The following is a 21,067-nucleotide window of genomic DNA, read 5'->3' on the forward strand; positions in this document are numbered from 1 at the left end:
CGTTGTGGAAACAGCTGGTCAAAACCAGAAGAACTTTCAGCTGCAGATGGATTCCAAATGCTGACAACAACCAGAAGAAACCAAGACCTAGGACCAGTTCAATTCCAGAGCAGGGAAGGAAGGCTACCCTTACACTCAGGTATAAGCAGATTGTATTCAGCTTAGCATTTACCAACTGCATGGAAGTAAATGTTCAAAGGAATGCCCAAACACAAGCAGCAAGGGACTGCAGGAAGTCACCACAACACTTAAGATTCATTTAAAAAGTGGGTGGAGGAAACACAGGACAACGAGGAGGCAAAGGGGTTTTGAATTGACCTAAACTCTAATGACAGTAAAGAGACTGCTGGGCTAAGAAACCACCTGCAATGTAACAAGCAGAGACATACCTGTGATTCCTTCCTCCCTTCTGCACAGCACTTTGAAACACAGGTCAGAATCCAAGTGCATTTTGACCAGGTCTTTGCCTCAGCAAATCAACTGTTGGTTCAATTTGGCTTTCTGAAATATCTTGGAATCTAAAGCATCTACAAGTGAAGAGTGAGAAAAGGGACCCAGCTTAAACCTGAAACACAAACACTGCACCAGGGACTGGCTTGGTTAGGCTGTTCAGCCTGTTGTTTTGCTAGGGGGGGTAAATAAATTAGAGATTTTTGCATCTGCCCACTCACTTCCAAGAAATTAGCGACAATGATACTTTTCTAACAACTATTCTTGTACCCATTTGGCATACTGTTTCTGGATACAGAATGGACTTCCTTCTCAAAGAGCCAAACATGCAGAGATTTGATTTGTGACAGAACAGGAAACCAGACAGACTCAAGGACTAACCATGAATTGAGATCAAATCTCTTGGAGACTACTTGCAGCCTCTAAGACCACAAAACCCATTTGTTGCCCTATTATAATTTGAACAGTTACAATTCTATCCAGTTGCTTTGGATCTGGGTTGAGTTGGGGTTTTTGTTTGTGTCTATTTGGGTTTTGTTGTTGGGGGGTGGGGGGCGGGTTTTAGTTTGGATTTTTTACACAGGAGTGCTAGTGCTGCCAAAGAGAGTAGAAAGATCTCTCATGTCTATGACAGAACAAGATAACAGTGCAGCCCAGAATGCCAAGGAACTTGTGTGTGTGTGTGTAACTGTTCAGTATCCCACCATGCAAAGCTCTTAACTAGCTCACAACAGGCTTTCAGACAGCTCTGAGGACTGATAACAATTTCCTCCAACAGACAATACCCAAAACAGAGTGAGCTCTGAAGAAATGCACAATGCAGACTTAAACACTATATAGACTGATAGAAACGAACCAAAGAGCTACATGAGCCACACACCATAAAACAGTGCACTAAAGCTAAGGCTGCTCTGCATACAACAAACATCAATCCTTCATCAAGGGCAGGAGCAAACCCCTTCCCTTCACAGTGACTGCTTACAATTTACTGAAGTCCCAGTCTAAAGAAATTAATAGACAAAAGCCAGTCTATTTTATTCACTCAGTTGAGAGACTTTCATATACTTGCCAGTATTTTTTAACACACTGGCAAGCACTGTTTGAAGGTGTACTGGCACTATCAGAATCCAGGAGAAAGCTTCAGCTACAACTGCCAGCCCAAGAGGTGTTAACAGCAGCAAGCCTGATCCAGCAGCATGCCAACAAGATTTCCAACCCTAGTCTAGGCAAGGACAGAGATAATGAGACAGGATGACACATGAGCCTGGATCCAAAGTCATCTGAGGCCAGAAGGGTAGTCCACAAGCTTCAAAGCCACACCACTCTCATAAAAATCTGCATGTATGTTGAAAGGGGGGGAATACATACAGGGGAGCTCATTACTTTATCCACCTGAACATTTCACAGTCTAACACATTTTAGAACACAGAATGATCTGCCTCTAACAAAAAGGTTGTTTTAGATCTGAGTTTTGCTGTTTAAACATATGCTTTTTGTAACACAAGCTACAGCTCAGATTCTGCAGCTCTGAACTTCAGAGGTGACTGGAGAACTACCTCATTCGATCACAGGTACTCTCTGCAACTGCCCTTCTGGGTAACGTCACAGGAACTAGAGAAACATTTCCATCTCACAAACGTGCTGCTGTCCCACTTTTAGTACTGTTTTAGCGCTGTATATTATCAGCCAAGCAAAGCAAGGCTAAAATGTTTAACTCTGTGGAGTCTCCTTGAAACAGTAACTTTTGAAGCAGTCTGATCAATTCCTAGAACTTCAAAATAAGTTCAAAAGAATGCTGCAGACATCAGTTTGATAAAAGAAGTCGATTTACGTTGGCAGCAATTTTTCAGAAAGCATTAAACAAGTGTAACTATGAAACAGAGGTTTACCCGTGGAGACGCCATAACTCGTTAGGCTGTCCCTCTCATAACTTCCAGGCTTCAGTCCCAGTGACAGGGTTCAACAGCGAAAACAAGCAAAAGTCAGACTTTGCCGAGCCTAGGACTGCAGCACAAAGGCTTGCTCCACACAGCAAACTATGCTGCCATGATAAGGAAGAGATGACAGTACTGCAGTTCCGTGCTGCGCTTGGTGTAGTCCTTTGTTCTAGCAAAAGCTCACCACTATTGGAAGTTCTCAAACATACCCAGTCGCAGACCCTTCTCCAATTGCAAACCTCTTTTAAATCCAGTTCAGAATACCACACAGAAGCAAATACTTGCAGTTCTAATGACCTGGTAAGAACCCAATTCGAGAACTACTGATCTAAGTGGTGTTTTTGTAATAGCAGCTATCAAGAGACAATACTTTGGTTTGCCTTCAAAAGCACCTGGGTGTCATCAAAAGGATCACGCAACAGAGATGCAGTCTGCAAACAGATTCCAATATATTTTCCCAAGATTCTGGCACAAGCACCAGCATGGAGTCCACATCTCTGCCCTGCCAAAGGGGGCCTGGAACATGACTCTTGCTTAACTGTTGCTCCCTTTACTAAATAACGACTTGTGAAATGAGTCTGTAAGGGACAGAAGGATCTATTGGTCAGAACAATCCTCACACCTGTGAAGTCTATTTTACCCCATCAAAGGCTTCCCATACAACCTGGAGCTTGTCATCCTGCCTCAGTTTCCCACTTCCTTCTCAAGAGACTGTGCAGAAGGGGTGGGGAAGTAGGCAGCTTTTCCTCTCCTCACAAATACCTGAAGACACATACATTAAAAATACCTTTAATACAGCCCACACAGGCCTATATAAACATACCTAGAAACTGCATTTTTTTCACTCTGATCTAGCATCTCTCCGAAGATTTTTGCAGAATTTGTCTAATAATCAATCCACCTCTACACAAGCCTCCAGCCCTCCACCCTGCATTACAAATTTTGAGAGAAATAAACGAAGTAAAGCACGACACGTGCACAAAGGGCCAAGTACAGGAGCAGAATCCACCCAAATCGCAAGATGGCTTTAATAATACAGCAGCCTCAAGGCGTTATCGCAGTCCTGCTCTGCTAAGTGAGCGCAACACGGCTGCACTTCACCGCCCTGTACAAACCAGCGCTTGCGGCAGCGGCGAACCTCACAAGCGGCCTCTGCCCAGCGACTGCCCGAGTGCAGCCGCGTCTCCCGCGCCCGTACGGCCGGGGCTCGGTGGCCCCGCTCCCACCGGGCGGCATGGCCCCAAGCCCTGACCGCAGAACAGCCCGCTCCATTGCTACGCCCGAGAGGAGCCAGGGCCAGTGGCTCCCGCAGCTCGCTGACCCTCGCAGCGCCCCCGAGCTGCCCGCGGCGCTGGCCCCCAGGGGCGGGGACGCCAAGGGACGCCTCCGCACCAGCCGTTAGGCCCCTGCAGCCCCCAGCTCCCGCAGCAGCCGTTACGCCGCCGAACCGTCCTCGCCCTCCCCTCCAACAGACCGCACCGCTAGACGACCTAGTACTGCGCTCCCGCCCCGGTGCCACAGGCGGGACGGCCCCGGAGGTGCCCACCCCGCCCCGCCCCCTCACCCAGCGGCGGCACCACACAAAGCCTCTGGCCGCACTTCTCCCCCTCCCCCGCCGCCACCGCCCCTCGGTGCCGCGGCCTTCCCCGCTCGGCGCGGTGCCGGTGCAGGCGTTACCTGCCAGGCGCGGAGCGGGAGATAGCGGCGGGGCGGGGGCCGGACGGCGGTCAGTGCCGGCGGCGGCGCCCGTTGCGCTGCATGGCTGCGCCCGCCCCGCTGCCACGGGAAGAATGGGAGTCAGCGCGCATGCGCTACCCGCACCCCCTCCACGCCGGCGCGTCACCGCCCCGCGCCTCTAGAAGGCTCCCGGGCCGGCACCACGCATGTGCCAGAGGCGCGCATAGACACGGCCCTAGCACGTACCATAGAGTGAGGGGCGAAAGCCGGTGAAAATGCGCCGCCCGTGGTTCTCTATGGTAGGTGGTGGGGGAAGCCCCTCAGCGGGACGGCGCTGAGGTCAGTGTGCGCGGTGCGCATGCGCGAAGACGACACCTGCACGCGCGCCTGCCGTGGCCGTTAGGGGCGGGCTTGGTCGTCACGGCGACGCGGCCCGCGCGGCGGGAGGCGTGGGGTCTGACAGAGCCGCCGGGCGGCGGTTTGCTGGGAGGCAGGGGCGCGAGCCAGGACGGGCTGCACAACGAGCACCGGCGGATCCGCCTTCGCAGAAAGCTTCAGGGGAAACAGTGTCTCTGGCTGGCGGGTGAGCCTCTGAGAGGCTGCAATGTTCCGAGAGGAATTCCCGACACTGAGTAAGGATACAGAGGCTGGAGGCTGAGTGCTGCCTGAACCTGCCGGTCAGTGCATAGCCCTCTCTTTTAATGACTGCCTCCCGAGGGAAGCCGTGCTTCGGGCAGTGTTAGTTTAGAAGCTGCATTTAAAAGCAATTAATTCTTTCTCCCAAGTGGAATGAGTTGCGGTGTTCCTAGTCCACGACTGAGGTGACAACGGGAAACAAACTCCCTGTGCACAGCCTCTTTAACAACACGTTTCACCACCCTCTTCTCTAAGCTTAGGACTGCTTCTCCCGTGTTGGTTGTAGGGAACCTACAACTGCAGGAAGCAGCTGGTGGGTGTAACGTTGCAGTTCCCAACAAGTATGTAGTACGAGATACCTGAGCAGTTCACAAGGAAAAAACTCTTTGTGCAAAAAAAAAAAAAAAAAATAAATGGGTTCCCTTTCAGCTTCTGGAAATAATAAATGTCTTTGTTCATGGCTCACGCTTTTGGCACAGGGCTGCCTTCCGGCAAGCCCCCTCCACATGGCAAAAAAAGAACAAATTACCGAATTTTGTACTATCACGTTCCAGAAGAATTCATAAGCGCTGCTTATGCATTAAATATATATATATATATTAACATAGGTCGAGTGTAAAAAGTAGAACAGGCTGCACAGATGTCAAGAGAAAGCTGGGGGTATTAGTGCTTAAAAGGATGCCATCTCTGTGTAAACTGAGAGCAGGCAATTACAAACCGGCTTTAGAAATTACCATGGTTCTCACCCCCCAGGCAGTAGCTAATCTCCTGAGAGCCCTAACTCGCTAAGTACTACCCAAGGTAGAGAGACAACAGCTCTGCTTCACCTGCTGTGGTTTTCCAGTCCCCACATTATTATCCATGTGCACTCAGTGGAGGGACAGCCCCTAACCTGAGTGCTCTCCCTCCCTAAATGGGTAGTTCTGCAACCAGCACTCCAATCATTTGCTCTTATCTCTTTCTGCAGTCTCCTAACAGCAGCGATGACAGGGTAGAGTCGCCAGTATGTTAATACAGCACCTACTGTTCTTTTTCACCTGAATCTTAGAACTACAGGCAAAAATTTCTTGGGAGAGTGTAGATCCCTTTCTGCTACCTAAAACACCATCACATTCCACTTTGAACAAGAAAACAATACAGAAATTGAAATAGTTCTAAGTTATATGCATTGTGATAAGCAGTATTTCACCTAACTGTGGTAAGAAATCACTAAGTGTGTATGACATGTTTGCTGTGACATCATTCTGTTCAGTGTTACCATAAAGAGGCATTTACCTTGGAAATCTCTCAGTACTGCCTTCTGATACAGTTGGGCGTTTGCCCTGCTGATTTTAGGATCACTAGCAGTCTAAAGCTTCATAAAGAAATGGAGAGAGATGCACTTGGTTTGCTGTTTTTCTTAAGAACTTCCATCCCAGATAAAAGTTGCCCAGAAAATAATACATTTTAACTTGTGGTCTTTTGCAAGACTTCTGGTGCAGCTGCATGAGACTCAACAGCTTCCTCAATGCAAAATTAACTGTGAACACAGTCTTTCCCTAAATGTTTTCTTCACATTTTTTAATATAAAACAGGCAGAGTCTCTGCACAGAAATAAATGTCTCTGTCATTTAATCACTTCTAACATCTTGATTTTTTTCCCTGTTATTACAAGTGTTTCCTTGGCTCCTTTCAGAGACTTTTAGAACAGTTTATGCCTCTATTTTTAGGATAACCAAATTGCTCCCTCAGTGGCAGTATTAACGTTTCCTACAGACCTATGCTTTTTGTCCCGCTAATTCACCCTGCTCTCTGGCAGCTCTACGTTCCTTTGTGTGTCCTGTGATACTCCCCTCTAAGGCGACACAGGCAAGAGGAGGTATGGGTAGTTCAGGGCTCTATACATGCACAGGTTACTGCCAGAGGAACCACATGGTGCCCAAGCTCCGTCCAGCCTTTCCCTGAGGCTGGCAATGATTATTTTCCCCCTCTGCTTCTCAGGAAACTTGAGATTCTTTCCTCCTCCCTCAGTGTTGAGAAGGAACAAGGAGGGGACTAGCCTGACAGCTGAATACAAGCAGACAGATCAAGTAAGTCTCATTTTCATTAGGAAAAGAAGCCTAAAATACATTGTAACCTGCAGGCTTTCTTCAAACTTTTTAGAAGTGGGCAGTGAATGCACTGTTCTGATTCTCACCTTTAGGTTTCTTAAAATTAATTGCTACTGCATATAGTACTGTACTATGTAATTTCTTAGATGCTATATTGCACACCTCATCCTGCTTTCTCTAGTAGAACATGGGCCTTTCATGGATGATTTTTAGTATTTTTTTTAAGCCTTCTTTCAGAGCCTCCCAGCATCTCAATATTCTTTGATTCTCCTGAAAGGAGGCTGTTGATTATACTGCACAGTCCATCAGCTTTCACAGGGACATAAATCCACGTGAGCTGTAGCACCACCCATGACAAACCTACATGTCCACTGCCTCTGACAGTCCTCAATGGAAACCCACGATGAAGGCACGTTGGGGTATCTCAAGGGCAAACAGACCCAAGTATCCAGATGGAATCCAGTCTGCATGGACACCTCAGCTTCTCCAAAGTTTTTGTTAGGTAATGGCCATGCTACTTAAACCAGCCCTCGGGGATTCACCCCGAGATGCAGAAAGGACTCTCTAAATGAAGGGAACTGGAGGAGCTGCCACCATCACAATGACAATGACTACTCTACCAGTGGTTTAACAGCAGGCATTGGGCATTACCCTTATGTATAATGTGCCTCAATGAAGTACTTGTCACTACACTCTCATTTTTAAAACTCCGTATCTACTTACCAGTCTCCAGCACAGGCAGGGCCAGTGCACAAGAGCAGGAACAACTGTTTCTCGAGAGGATTCTGTTCCTGGCAAAGCAACATGTATCTCTCTAATCAGTCCACCAGCAAAGTACACTATTCCCTGCTACATTTCATGTACCAACACTGCTCTTTCAAACAAAAACACATCAATAGAACTAGTGGGAAGCAGATACATGGATTGGGAGGAAGGCTCTTTCAGTAGAAACACTGACTGTACCTGAGTGACTTGCTCTTCCTCTTTTCTTCAGGGCCCTTTTGCACAATGTCTGCTCAGGATCTGAGGGCCAAGCGCTTCAAGGAGAAATATATTCATTTATGAATGACAAGTGTGATGATGCAGTTGCCCATGACAGCAGATGTAGCCGCATCAAAGCCTGGCTGTCCCTGGGTTGCTGCCCTAGAGCTGAGCACACTTCCACACAGACTTAGAATGCCATGTTTCCTTTATGTGCAGTCCTAACTTGGCTACTTGCATGGCTAAGGAGGAAGAACAAATTCACTTGACCTGATGTAGTGCTGCACCTCTCCCTTGACATCTCATGGCACTCAACACCTCTTGCATATGTCACCTGAACAGACTTGCGCAGTGATAAGGAGAAGGCTGGACTGCTGCTAGCACAGACAACTAACACGGACCAAGGCAAGGTAAAGCCCAAGCACCCATCTTCTGAATGTTGCTGATCCACTGTGGCACAAGCTCCTGTATCCCTTATCTGTGAGACAAGGAACAGAGTCCTCATCCCTACTGCACAACAACATCCGAAACAGGGAAAGCACTAGCTACTTCAGATCAGCATTAAATTTAATCATACCTTGTTCTTTCCTTTGCATGTGACAGTTTTAACAGCCCCAGATTCGAGCACTTTCAGCTCAGACAATATGCTCCTGCACTGCCGTCTTTAATTGACACTTTCCTGCCAAGCCCCAGTGTTTTGCATCGAGCTTTTTCCACGTGAGAGCTGCCACAAACAAAGCAGGCTGCTAACCCAGTTAACTCCCACGTGAAGGCACATGAAGCTTCGCTTCGGACACCAAAAAGAAAAGAAAACGTGAGAGCAGAAGGCTTTGATTACAGGGAATAGAGCAAATGGCTTCAAGGCTCATCCTGTGCACACGGGTTATGTTTGCCCTTGTTCACTCCTTGCCATGCTCCTGGCCACTCAGGGAGAGAGATCCCATACAAAGCACGTAGCCCTCACACAGTGCAAGCTTGGTTTGATTCAAGATTCCAGTTGGCACAAAGGTCCTGTGAGCCACATGACATCATCATAGGCCTCTTCCTCTGACCTGGAGTGACTGCCTCCAGGGAGGAAGGGGATGGTGCATTATCTCTGGCCAAAACATCAAGGAAGGTACCAATTAGTGTTAATTGTGGCACTTTTTGTTTTGTGACTGGAGACTGAGCTGAAACTCCCCCAGAACTGAGCACAGACTACTAGCTACAGAGACCGTATTTTTGCTGGTTGCCCTCAAGCCTCTGGGAAGAGACATTTACAGGTCAAACTAATGGGGGTCCTATTTTTGTCTTGCATTCAAATTTACATTAAACAACACTTCAGACCCATTTCCTCTTCCCTCATAATTCTCCACTTACACTCTTTCCAATGGATTTACCTCTTCCTGTACTTGTTCTATAGTCATCTGCTGTTATTTCATAGCTATCTGTGTTGTGTTATCTTTTTTTCCACCTATCCAAACACAATTATGCTCAATTTTTTTTTCCCTTTAAGCTTGCACATCACACATGCACATACCTTAGCAGCATGGATTCTTTTCATCTTTGGAAAACATTTCCTTTTCATCCTCACCCAAATATTAACCCAACTGGAAAGTGACACATCAAGGTTAGGAATGCAGTCTGCTCCTGGCAAGGGAAAAAATGCTGAGCTTTGCAAGAGAGGCTAAGTGAATTAAGATCCTTTTTCAAGATTAGGTCACCCTTCACACCAAATGCAGATTTCTACTGAAATTAATGGAAGCTCTTACAAAATGCAACAAGAGGGCTGACACTGAAGAGCAGCACAGCAAACAGACACCGACAGCACACTGGAAACCGATTGTCCAAATCACCAACCCCAAATGGTTCTTAACAACTGACTGATTGAATCTATGCTCGGTATTAATGTGGCAGGATTTCATCTTGTAGAATTATGAACTGATGGGGAAAAAGTCCTGAGCTAGTATTTCTCAGGACTGGGCTATGATTCATCTGACATGGCTGCATTGACATTACAACAATGGACAGGTCAGCCTTAGGAGAATCCATACTGCCTCTGAAACTAGTCTTTCGCACTTTGATAGCTCCTGCCAGCCCAGTCACAAAGCTCTGACAGCTCCAGCAGATCCAAATCTGGATGGTTTGTTTTCTAGGATACAGTTCAATACATGTGCTTTTAGCATTACCTAGGTAATAAACCACAAACATTGTGTCTTTGTGTGGGATAGCAGAGGGAAAAGCCTTACAGATTAATCTGACATTTCTGCTGCCCATCACTTCTGGGCGGCCCATCTAACAGGCAGACCTGCAAATGCAGCCCAGCACCTGACAGTCATGCTGGATCCCTTCCAGCTCTCTCAGCTACAGAAATGAAAAACCTGTAGAAGACAAAGCAGCTGTGCTGCTGCTGTGTACTTGGCACAGACCCCTGCTCACTGCCCCCTGTGCAACTGCCTTCTGCAGGGCATGCTGGCAAGAAGCACTGAGTACATCCAGCAAGACTAAGAGGCTAGGTACTGCCTTCACTCTCAAAAGGGTGCAATATTTTCAGCCTTGTGAAGCCATCCCAACAGTAGTAACTCTATTTCCCTGCTAGTTTTTAAAGGAAGTAAACCACACAGAAGATGGGTGTTTGTGCACTTGTGTGAAATTGGCAGCAATGTCACACTGCAGAGCAAGCAGCCTGATTTTCAGTTCTATGCCTGCTCACCAAGCCCTCTTCCTAGTCAGCACCTGACAAATGCACTGGAAAGAAACCCTTTCCAGAACTATTCTAAAAACAAGGGGTTTTGCTCTTCTCCTCCCTGATCTTTAAAACAGCAAGTTTCAGGTCCAGGGCAGCCCTTAGACTCCAAGCAGTAGGTGAAGTGCAGGACTGAACGTACAGCCATCAAAAGGTCACCCCAGTGCCCAGGGCTCTCTGCAGACACCCATCATACTGTCTCAAATTCCTGCAGCATTCATCCTCACAATCTTGCCTGCTCTCAACACCACACCTGAAGATAATTATAAACTGACATCTTCTCCCCTGATTGGAGCGAAGACTCATGTAGGAGCTTCTCTGTAGTTTATCCTTTCCCAGCATAGGAGATCCACATAGCTACTGGCCACACACACTTAGGTGTGTAACTAGTCCAAGCCTCCTAGGGCAGCCAACATCTCTGTACCTGCCATATGCTTAATTAGTACTGGAAGGGAGTAGTGCTGAGAGGCCTCCCTGCACCCTGCATGGAAGAAAATCTTTCACTTTAGCAATTCTCACTCATGCAGTTAACCATTTCCTCGGCTTGCTCTGACAGCTGCTTGTCTTGGCCAGAACGGGATGTGCCTGGATTAGCAGAGCCAGGCAGCAGCCTGATGCACAGAACAGACTCCTCACCATCTCCCATGTATCCCTGGCCTAAAAGGTGCAGATTCCTCCTGCGTGGAGTTGGAGTACAGGATGTGTCTCAACAGCATCCTGGATAATGGAGGAGTCAGGTCTAAGAGGACGCAGGGGTATTCCTTGAAAACACCTAGTGGAGGTGCACTCCTGTTACTGGCTTGCCAAGCCTTCAACTGCAACACGCTGCTCAGGGCAGAGATGCGCACAGCACCTCACACAACACAGCCCTACCCTGGCCAGCTACACCCACAGGCAAAGTGAGAACAAAATATCCCAGCACTCTGAAGGATAAAGTTGGGAGAAGAGGACATTTCTAGACCTACCCCTGCCTCGTTGGTGCTTTTACTTGGAGAGGAAAGGATGTCACTCCTCCAAGCCATGCACAAACCCTCCCTTGCATGACAAACTATTTGCAGACGGGTTTTGCCTTGTTCCTTGGGGCTGCAGCCATTCAAAAGCCAGGTATGCAAGCAAACAGGCTTGTTACTGATAAAAGCAAGCATCACTTGCCCAGCCTGCTCTCCTCCTCCACTCAGGGCTCATGAGCAAGCACTATCACTTGAACCATGGTTTGCAGCGCACTCCTGAAACACTGTGTAGCCTGGGCCCATCTAACAGGCAAAAGATGTAAGAAAAACATCAAACTTCAGCTTTACTTTTGAGCAGTCTAGCACTGACAAACATTGGCTTCATCATTCATTTCTTCCCTCTATTTTGCAGCCAGTTCTGCTCTTCTTCCCACATTTCCCTTCCAGTGCTTCATGTATGGGAAAATGCAGTGCACCCCTAAGTCCAGCTCCCTTTCCTGCAAGGCAGAGAAACTGGAATAAACAGTGTAAATCAGAAGACTTCACTAGGACCTGAGCATTTCTGAAGCATGAAAATGGTGCTACAGCTGTAAGTGTCCAAGAAACCTGCTCCACGAAAGTGACTCATTACAGAAAGGCAGAGCTTGCAAGTTATGCCTTGAAACCAAACCCTAAACACTTCTAACATCCCAGTAAAAACACCTCACAGCCTGCCTTAAAATCTGTGGCCAGAAGGTCTGTGTTTGTCTAAGATGAACGAACAAACAACTGGAGAGCTGAGAAATAAAAACTCAGTGCAAGGACTGAGGCATAACTCATGACACAGCACGTCTGTCCACTTGCTATGGAAACTATGTTTAGCAAGTATCAGGTGTCCAAATTTCTGCTTACGTGCATCTCCCAGGACAGCAATGTATTAATAACACAGGCAGCCTAAAAACAGACACTATCACCAAGAAAAGCTGCTGAGAGTGCCTTGCTACAGCCTGGGTATTGTTGTGCTTCACTCAGATCACAGAATGTTGTTTCCTCGCTTTTCAGATTTGCCACCTAAGCTGATTTCAATTGAAGGAAGACCAATAAACAAAAGGAAAGGAAAGGCAAATTACAACAGGAAGCAAACATTATTGTAACCACAGCTGCTTGAATGTCTTCCCATCAAGGCATGCACTGCCACACGAATATGGAGGGAGTGCAGCAACCATGGTGCTAGCTTAAGGCACAAACCTTTTAAAGAGATCTGTAGAAGCCTAAATCCCTATGGAAGCTCACACAGCTGAACAGGACACCCCAGACACAACATCCAGTATGAAAAGAAACCAAGCATGGCAGAACACAGCAGACAGACACAGGTTTCCAGGCAGAGGCAGAACACTAGGCACAGAGGAGCATGGTAACAGAAGCAGAGTAAGAAGCAAGCAACTCCAGGTTCAAAACACAGGCCAAGGGGGTTAGAATGGGAAGCACAGGAAGGGAGCTGGATCAGGCTTCAGTGAACATGGAACTGCACTGGATAGGTTACTCTAGACATACTAAGTTTCTTAAGAGCAACTTGAACTTAGCAGACTAGGAAGAAGCATTTGTGGCAGCACCAAAGCAGTGGGTGTATTTCATTAAGATCCCCACCAGGTTTCTCCCATATTCTTAAATCACGGCAGGGATGGGTTAGTCACACCACTGAAACCAGCCACTCTGAACTGCCAGGACTAGACAGGTTTCTTTGTAAATCCAGGACGTCGTTTCCCAGAGAACCTTGAGCCGCCTTTGTCAGATGGTGGCCTGCGTCCCCAATACACTGCTGCCCCCCGGTGTCAGACCGCCCAAGAGACAGCTCCAGGCAGAAGAAAATCCAGCCATGTTTCCTGTTCATCTTCACCCAACAGCCATCTTTATTTGCATAACACAGTCTGGAATATAGATTTTAAAAGAAAGCTGTCCATTCTGGGCAGATACATTTTGCTTTTCTTCTGCTGCTTTCAGCTGTAAGTCAAGGCTGAACATTTTCAGAGCTTCAGGTCAGTTACTAACAGCTAAGCAATTTCTGACAACCAATCTGATCCTGTTTATCTCAGGCCTTAGCCAAGGACGAGTTTTCTATGGGTCTGAGGTCTAAATACTGCCCGTCTCACATGCACACAATGCACAGAGGAGAAAGTTTGCAGAAGCATGCCATAAAGCTGCTACTAAAGGGCAAAGACTGTCAGTGACCACCAGGCTGGTTAACAGATTCCCCCAGCATGCCCAAGATGACAAGGATGGGATATAAAGACCCACTCATCCACGTGCATTTTCCAGCAGTTTAGAACAAAGGAGAATGATCCAATTTGAGTCACTGAGACAATGTCATTACCATCACATGCTTATTCAAGTGATCAGGGCAGAAAGGGCAAAATTAACCAGGTTGATTTTCTTGGCTCTTCCAGGAGTCCAAGTCTTAAAATAGACAAGGAATTAGCACCAGTCACCTACCTAAGCAGCCAGTCATGATCACCTGGGCTTCCCTCTGAAATCTGCTGCCAAGCCTGACCTACAGCCAACAGTACAGCAGTAAAGAATGTTTCATCTCAGACAGTAAAAGACCACAGCTAAGTACATGCCACAAAACCCCAACTGGAATTTATGCAGATCTCAGATTTGCAAGATCTAAATGCTAACTGTACTGTCAAATTGTATTTTCCAACTGGGCTGGGTATCTGCAGTCAGCTGTGACAGGTTACACTGGAATAAGTCTTGGGTTTATTTTCAGGTGCTCACTCTGAGAACAGCTGTACATAAGCTAGTTGTCAGAATTTGCTCCTCTCCACAGTTCAACAAGAAGACCCTCTAAAAGCAGCCCCACTTTGCAGTTCCTTGAACATTGTCTGAACCAAGCAACAGCACTTTAATGGCACACAAAATCTCAGAGAAGGAGCAAGTTACCTTTGCCTGGTCAGCCCAGTCACACCTGAAACCTCAGCAGTGTGAAATGCCTTTTCCACAAGTGTATGAGGAACAGAAGCACAGCTGTGATTCTGCCTATACCACCAGCCAACACAAGTCACCCTACATCCTCCACGGTGGGATACACTCTCCAATACAGACCTTTCACCTGCACAGGGAAAGCAATGGGAATCTTCAATCACTTCAGTGATCTGTCTCTTCTCACCAACTTTCTAATCCCAGTCCTTTCCACATCCTCTGCAACCACTCCACATCCTAGCAAAGGCTGAGTTCCCCAGGCATTGCTGAAAGCAGGGTAGAAAAGGCACTAGTGTACTCTGGCAGTGTAGCATTCTGCCTCTGACCTGGACAGTACAGGCAATTCTTGACTGACCATAAACAGAAGAAATTCAAGGTATGTCTTCCTGAGGGAAAAACATCCCTCATAACAGCATGTGAGAACTCACCTGAAACACAGACAACAGAAGAAACACCAACAGTCAACACAGCTGAAAAATGTACATTATTTTTTTATAACCTGACATGAATTATAAATGTAAGACACAACCTGCATCAGCCAGTACTGAATGCACAGCCTTCTTTCAAAATAGTGGGTGCTAGAGACAAGTTACAGAATTAAGATTGTAGCATGACTGCAGGTGTGTCTCAGCACGGGCACTTGTGAGCACAAAGTCAAGAGTATCTTCAAAGGCAGAAGGCTGTAGGTCCCAATGGCTAAACAGGGTGGGGTTAAGAGGGGACTGTGAATAGATTCCTTGCCCAGGATAGACTGAAACAGTCTAATCAAGGCAAACCAGGCCAGAACAGCAGAACCATGAGAAGTTCCACCTTGCCACTTTTTGAGCTGAGGAAAAAACATGGCTACAGTCATCAAAACGTTATGTCTGTTTCTTCAGGTTTGGTCTTTTCCTTGGCTGCTTCTTTTGTCTCTGCACAGCATTCTTAACACTGGCAGGGGGCAGTTTGAGAGTTATTTCATTGTCCTCTGTGTCATCGTCCACCTGAGCAGCTTTCCGGCGCTCGAGCACTGTTGGAGTACAGACTGGAGTAGGATCCTGAGGAGATCAGAAAAACACAATTCATTGCAAAGCATCTGCCAGAGGAAGCTGTCACTGCCTCTGTGGTGTCACAAAGCATCTCATTCCAGCTCTCCTTTAGAAGCATGGTAGGGAAAACTGCTTTCTTTTTATAACTAGTTATTTTTGTAGACAGTGTTTCTGCAGACAAAAGTGTCATCTTCAGAAGACTCCAGATGAAAGGCAAACTCACATTAATTCACACTAACATGTCATTATGCACATTTTCCTTCTAAACTTTATTACTTCCTGACTCAAAACACAAAGAAAGCCAAGAGGAAAAGACTTGGGGGGGCAGGGAGGGAGTGTATTCAAGACTGGCACACAGAACTGCTACATTCAAGCTCACAGCAGAGCTGAAATATCCCAGCTTCATTATCTCAGCGTGCTTTCAGAAGCTGACTGAATGTACAAGTTTATCCTTTCTTCCTCACAAGAATCTCTGTCCCAACTATTCACAAGTAAATCCAGTAATGTTAAAAAAAACAAAGCTAAACTTGCAATGGTGGTGAAACAAAATAGAAACATCTTACATGCTTCTAAGACTGTCAGCGCCTCAAATCTCAGTCCTGATGACCTGAGCTTCCCTTTCCTCCTACTGCTACTATGGGAATACCACACCTGGACAGCATGGAGGCGAGACAGTACAGCACTAAACTGTATCAACAGTTCAACCTCCTCTTTGTCAAACAGGCCAATAGTATAATGTAGCACAGTGCATAAGGACAACAGTGAGGAGATCATTTCATATGGGTCTGAAGCATAGATGTAGGGGATACAGAATGACTGTCCCCAGCACCCTGTGTTTCTCCTGCCTCAAGTTAGTGCTGAAAAGACTGAGAGCAGATACACCAGCGGCTGGATGCACCTTGGGTCCAGCACTGCTAGTTAAAACACGCTGAGCAGAAGCCTTGCTGTTAAATACTCCCACGGGAGAAAGAACCGAGAGGATTCATCCACCCTCCTCTGTTGAAGAGCGTTAATGTATCTTGAATGAGCTACTTTTGGTAAAAGAGATCTCTCAAGCAAACAATGTCCAGGTTTTTAGTTGAACCTGAGGTTCAAGTGAGATATTAAAATTAGTATGAAGAAACCAGCTGCAGACTTGAAACATCTGCCTCGGTGTGAAAGGTGAAGTGTGATGCTGGGCACCACCAGGACTGCTCTGCCTTACCTGGCTGCTCACAGAAATGTTCAGTTTTGACTTCTTGGATGTTTTAATTCTCTTTATGGGAAGTTCCTGTGCAGCCTAGGAGGCAAGACAGATCAGACAGATCACTACAAGCTTCCTTGTGTGGAGATGAAGTCTCTTAACAGTCTATAGGTTTCTTTGCTTCTAAACAACAAAATCATTGCCACAGCACTGAAGTTTGAATTAATAACTTACAGAGCCACAGAAATTATCTGGTTGGAATAAAAACTTCCCCTGGTGCAGCTTGAGACTGTGTCCCCTTGTTCTGGTGCTGGTTGCCTGGGAGAAGAGACCAACCCCTTCCTGGCTAAAACCACCTTCCAGGTAGTTGTAGAGGGCAATGAGGTCACCCCTGAGCCTCCTCCAGGCTAAACAACCCCAGCTCTCTCAGCCTCTCCTCATAGGGCTTGTGCTCAGCCTCTCACCAGCCTTGTTGCCCTTCTCTGGACACGTTCAAGTGTCTCCATGTCCTTCTTAAACTGAGGGGCCCAGAACTGGACATTGCTGCTACTTCTTTACTTGTCTAAAAGTAAAGCCACACATACACAGAGTACAACCCAGTAACAGCAGAACACAAGTTTCCAGGGGCTTCTCTACAGTTCTGAATGCCAGGAAGTCTCCCTGGTGCTCTGCTCCTTCACCAGTTCCGCAGAAGGCACAGAATTTCTTTGTGTTTAGCACACAAGGTGTTTAGAACCACATTTTGCATAAGGAGGTCATCGTCACGATGCCAAACTTACAAATCCTGGGAAGTCGTAGTCGAGTCCCTTTTCAGCCAGCCTCTTCCGCAGCAGCTTCTCCTTTCGTAGCAGGCGCTTTGTCATCTTGGCCTTCTGCACCAGTGAACGAACCTTATTGTACCGCCTGACTGCTGGCTGGGAGGGCTTCAGGAACATTTTGCTACTGTTTTTGAAGAGGTTTTCGTGGACCCTTTCAGGAGGCATGAACTGACCTGTACCACAAACATATAACATGGAGTTACAGCAGAGCTACACCTCTCACCAAACGCTATTCAGCTCTCGTTTTACCACCATCCCCCACTGCTGCAGAGCACTAGTGCAGCGTTTTATGAACAGACAAAATGGGAAGTAACGAAACACTCCTTGCTACGAGAACCAGTAATGGATGGATGAAGAGAACCCTTTTTCAGTTCCACCTAGAACACAGAGAGACTTCTTTTGAAGCTGATGCACATCTAACTCCTAATCCTTCAGAACAGTGTTATTGTCACCACCCCTGAGAAACTTGCTCATTTCATTAAAGTTTTAGACACAGAGGGCTATTTCTGGTTAACTACACAGACAGCAAGTGCAACATAAGACAAAATTTCCATATTAAAGGAGGGGTCTCCACAGCAAGCTCCACTGTTCCCTGAGAATTCATATCACACAATTTTACAGTGAACAGTATCAGCCTAAAGGAAAAACTGTAGTATAGAACAAAAGAGTGCTGGGGATGTTGTTTATGCATGAACAGCCAAGCAAGAAAAGCTCATTCCCACAGAAAATCCTTTCTGGAACAAAACTTCATATGAAAAAAAAAAAAGCAACCTTCTCCAAAGTTAAAAAAAAAAAAAAAATCCACACAAACCCACATGAATTTCATTTGCACATTAGAGAACTTGCATTTCAGCTTCTACTTACACTTCAGCAGCCTTTCAGAAAACAGGTAGTTGTTCATTGTGTCTGCAACAATCTTGGCCACATCATCAGACTCAAACTCTATGAATCCGTAGCCTTTGCTACCTCCCGTCTGCAGACAATGACAGAAAGAAATCTGAATGCTTCGATACCTGGAGACTGTGTTAAAATTACTGGGGAGAAGGGAAGGCTCCAGGAGGCCTTACTGCAGCCCTTCAGTACTTAAAGGGCCTGTTAAGCCTGATGGTAAGACGTTTTAGCACAGCCCGTTGCAACAGGACAAGGGCTGATGGTTTTAAACTAAAAGAGGGAGATTTACACTAGAGAAAAGGAAGACATTTTTTACAGAGGGCAGTGAGACACTCACCCAGGTTGTCCAGCAAGGACACACTCCTAGAAACATTCAAGGTCTGAGCAACCTGATCCAGTCAAAGATGTCCCTGCTGACTGCAGGACAGTTGGACTAAGTGACCTTTAAAGGTTCCCTCCCACTCAAACCATTCTGTGATTTTATGTGTCCTAAGTCATAGCCCATTGCCTTGGTTTCACTGGGATAGAATCACAGGGCAGCCATGGGATTCAGGCCATTAGCAGTTTGGAGTCAGCCAGGGCAGCTGACCCAGGCTGGCTTAGAGATGTATCCCACACCATGAACTCATTATAAGGGAGGAAGATTGCTGGCAACAGGGGCTCCTCCTTCTCTCCACCCCTGGCAGAGGCTTGCTCAGCACGAGGCCTGCATTTCTCTCTGACTGCTGTTTATTCATCAGACTGGGTATAATTTTGTATGCTTCATATTTGCCTTATTTTTGCAGCTTCATGAAATTGTTTTTCATTTCAACTCACAGATGTCCTCACTTTTTCCTGATTTTCCTTCTCTGCTTTGGAGGAATCATGAGGTGCTAGAGTAACTGTTATAATTCGGCCCCAGATAAGGGCTAAACATAAGACACCCATTCCCAGCTAAACACAGGTAGTATCATAAAACTTCAGTGAAATAATAACAAGCAGCAAGTTCAGTCCCAACCTGATATGACATTATTTGCAAATACATGCTTGCATATTAGAAAGGGGCTCACTAATAGTTATTTCTTAAAAGAAAAAAATTTAAAAGCTGGCCTGCAATGCTGGTCTGTTGTTAACAAACTTACACAGCAACTCAGCACTGGTTAGGCCACACCTTGAGTACTGCGTCCAGTTCTGGGCCCCTCAGTTTAGGAAAGATGTTGAGTTGCTAGAATGTGTCCAGAGAAGGGCAACAAAGATGGTGAAGGGTTTGGAGCACAAGCCCTAAAAAGAGAGGCTGAGAGAGCTGGGGTTGCTTAGCCTGGAGAAGAGGAGGCTCAGAGGAAACTTTACTGCTCTCTACAACTACCTGAAAGGAGGTTGTAGCCAGGTGGGGGCTGGTCTCTTCTCCCAGGCAACCAGCACCAGAACAAGAGGACACAGTCTCAAGCTATGCCAGGGGAGGTTTAGGCTGGATGCTAGGAAGAAATTCTTCATAGAAAGAGTGATTAGCCATTGGAATGGGCTGCCCAGGGAGGTGGTGGCATCACCATCACTGGAAGTGTTTAGGAAGAGACTTGATGGGGCACTTGGTGCCATGGTTTAGTTGATTAGATAGTGTTGGGTGATAGGTTGGACTCAATGATCTCAAAGGTCTTTTCCAACCTGGTTTATTCTATTCTATTCCATGTGGCAATAAATCCCGAAATGAGGAGCAGCTGCACTTACTGAGTACAAAGCAACAAGAAAACTAAATCAGAGTCTGTTTCATGACATTTCACTTCTACCTTTAAGTTGTGTATTCTGGCAACACTTCTCACATAAGTGCATTTATTTGAGGAGGGGGGGAAAGAGGTTACATTAACAATCACTGCCTATCTGCAGACTAGTTTAGGTTGGAGGGAAGGTTTAAAAGCATGGTCCAGTCAACCCCAGAGACGACACCTCCTAAGCTATCAGCCCAATAACTTGTTTCAGAAATATTAGGACAAGCCCCCTTCTGCTCACTCGTGAAACTGCAGCCAAGTTTTCCACGTGGAACACACCGAAAGCAGAGCATCAGGCAAACGGGCAAGGACACAGGCAGCCCCTTCACGTGCAGTAAGGGCCGGAAGAGACTCGGGAAGTAGGGAAGAGCCCATGTCTGTCAGCGAGGAGCACAGACCTAGGGGCGGGGCCCGCGCAGAGCTTTTACCTTCTTACTCCTCGAGAGCCTGAGCCGCGTCACGGTCCCGAACTGCTCGAAATACTCGCGGATCTGCGGCTCGCAAAGGCCCCGCGGGAGGTGTCCCACATACACTACGCCCGGCGTCAGCTCCTCCTGCGGGGCACAGAGCAGCCGCATCAGAACACGCTCGGCTAGGCCAGGCCAGGCCACCCCCACCCCGCCACAGAGTCCCGCTTACCTTGGTCCCTCGCTTCTTGCGGCCCTGTTGCTGCACCTTTTTCTGGAACTCGCGCTGCAGCTGTGGCTCCAAGGCCAGGAACGACGCTGACGCGGATGTCCGCACAGGTGCGGGCTCGGCCGCCTCCGGAGCCTCAGTCACGGCCGCCATGCTGCGCTGCCCTCCGCCGGAAGTACGTCGCCTCCCTCGCACGCGTGTCTCGCGGCGTCCGGAGCACGCAGGCGCAGAGCGGCTATGCGCTGTCTCCTAGCAACGCGGCGCGGCGCTGCTGAGCTCGCACGACGTCGTGTAGCAACGCGGTGCTGTCGCCAGGCAGCGGGGCCCTGGCGTGGCCCGGCGGGACGGCGTCGCCCGGGGACCGG

General features: G+C 47.3%; 1 protein-coding gene across 1 annotated transcript; it reads right to left on the reverse strand.

The window, feature by feature from the left end:
• Positions 1–13,311: 13,311 nt before the first annotated feature.
• On the reverse strand, positions 13,312–20,878 carry NIFK (nucleolar protein interacting with the FHA domain of MKI67). The gene is made up of 6 exons (XM_068138979.1): positions 20,706–20,878; positions 20,495–20,620; positions 18,298–18,406; positions 17,395–17,606; positions 16,637–16,711; positions 13,312–15,441 (listed from the first exon to the last, which is right to left on the reverse strand). Exons 1-6 carry the CDS (start codon positions 20,853–20,855, stop codon positions 15,265–15,267), a joined length of 849 nt encoding a protein of 282 aa, XP_067995080.1. The 5' UTR covers positions 20,856–20,878; the 3' UTR covers positions 13,312–15,264.
• Between the last annotated feature and the right edge of the window lie 189 nt (positions 20,879–21,067).

The sequence above is a fragment of the Melanerpes formicivorus genome, unplaced genomic scaffold (genome assembly GCF_026170545.1).
Source record: "Melanerpes formicivorus ecotype bairdi unplaced genomic scaffold, bMelFor1.0.p_v2 SCAF_5, whole genome shotgun sequence".
Taxonomy (NCBI): Eukaryota; Metazoa; Chordata; class Aves; order Piciformes; family Picidae; genus Melanerpes; species Melanerpes formicivorus.

Excerpts from the sequence above, each read along its gene's own strand:
- NIFK (XM_068138979.1), bottom strand. The coding sequence starts at position 20,855 with ATGGCGGCCGTGACTGAGGCTCCGGAGGCGGCCGAGCCCGCACCTGTG. Across the intron at positions 20,621-20,705 it reads GCAAGAAGCGAGGGACCAAG|GAGGAGCTGACGCCGGGCGT; the intron begins GTAAGCGGGACT and ends TGTGCCCCGCAG. Across the intron at positions 16,712-17,394 it reads ACTACGACTTCCCAGGATTT|GCTGCACAGGAACTTCCCAT; the intron begins GTAAGTTTGGCA and ends CTTGCCTCCTAG.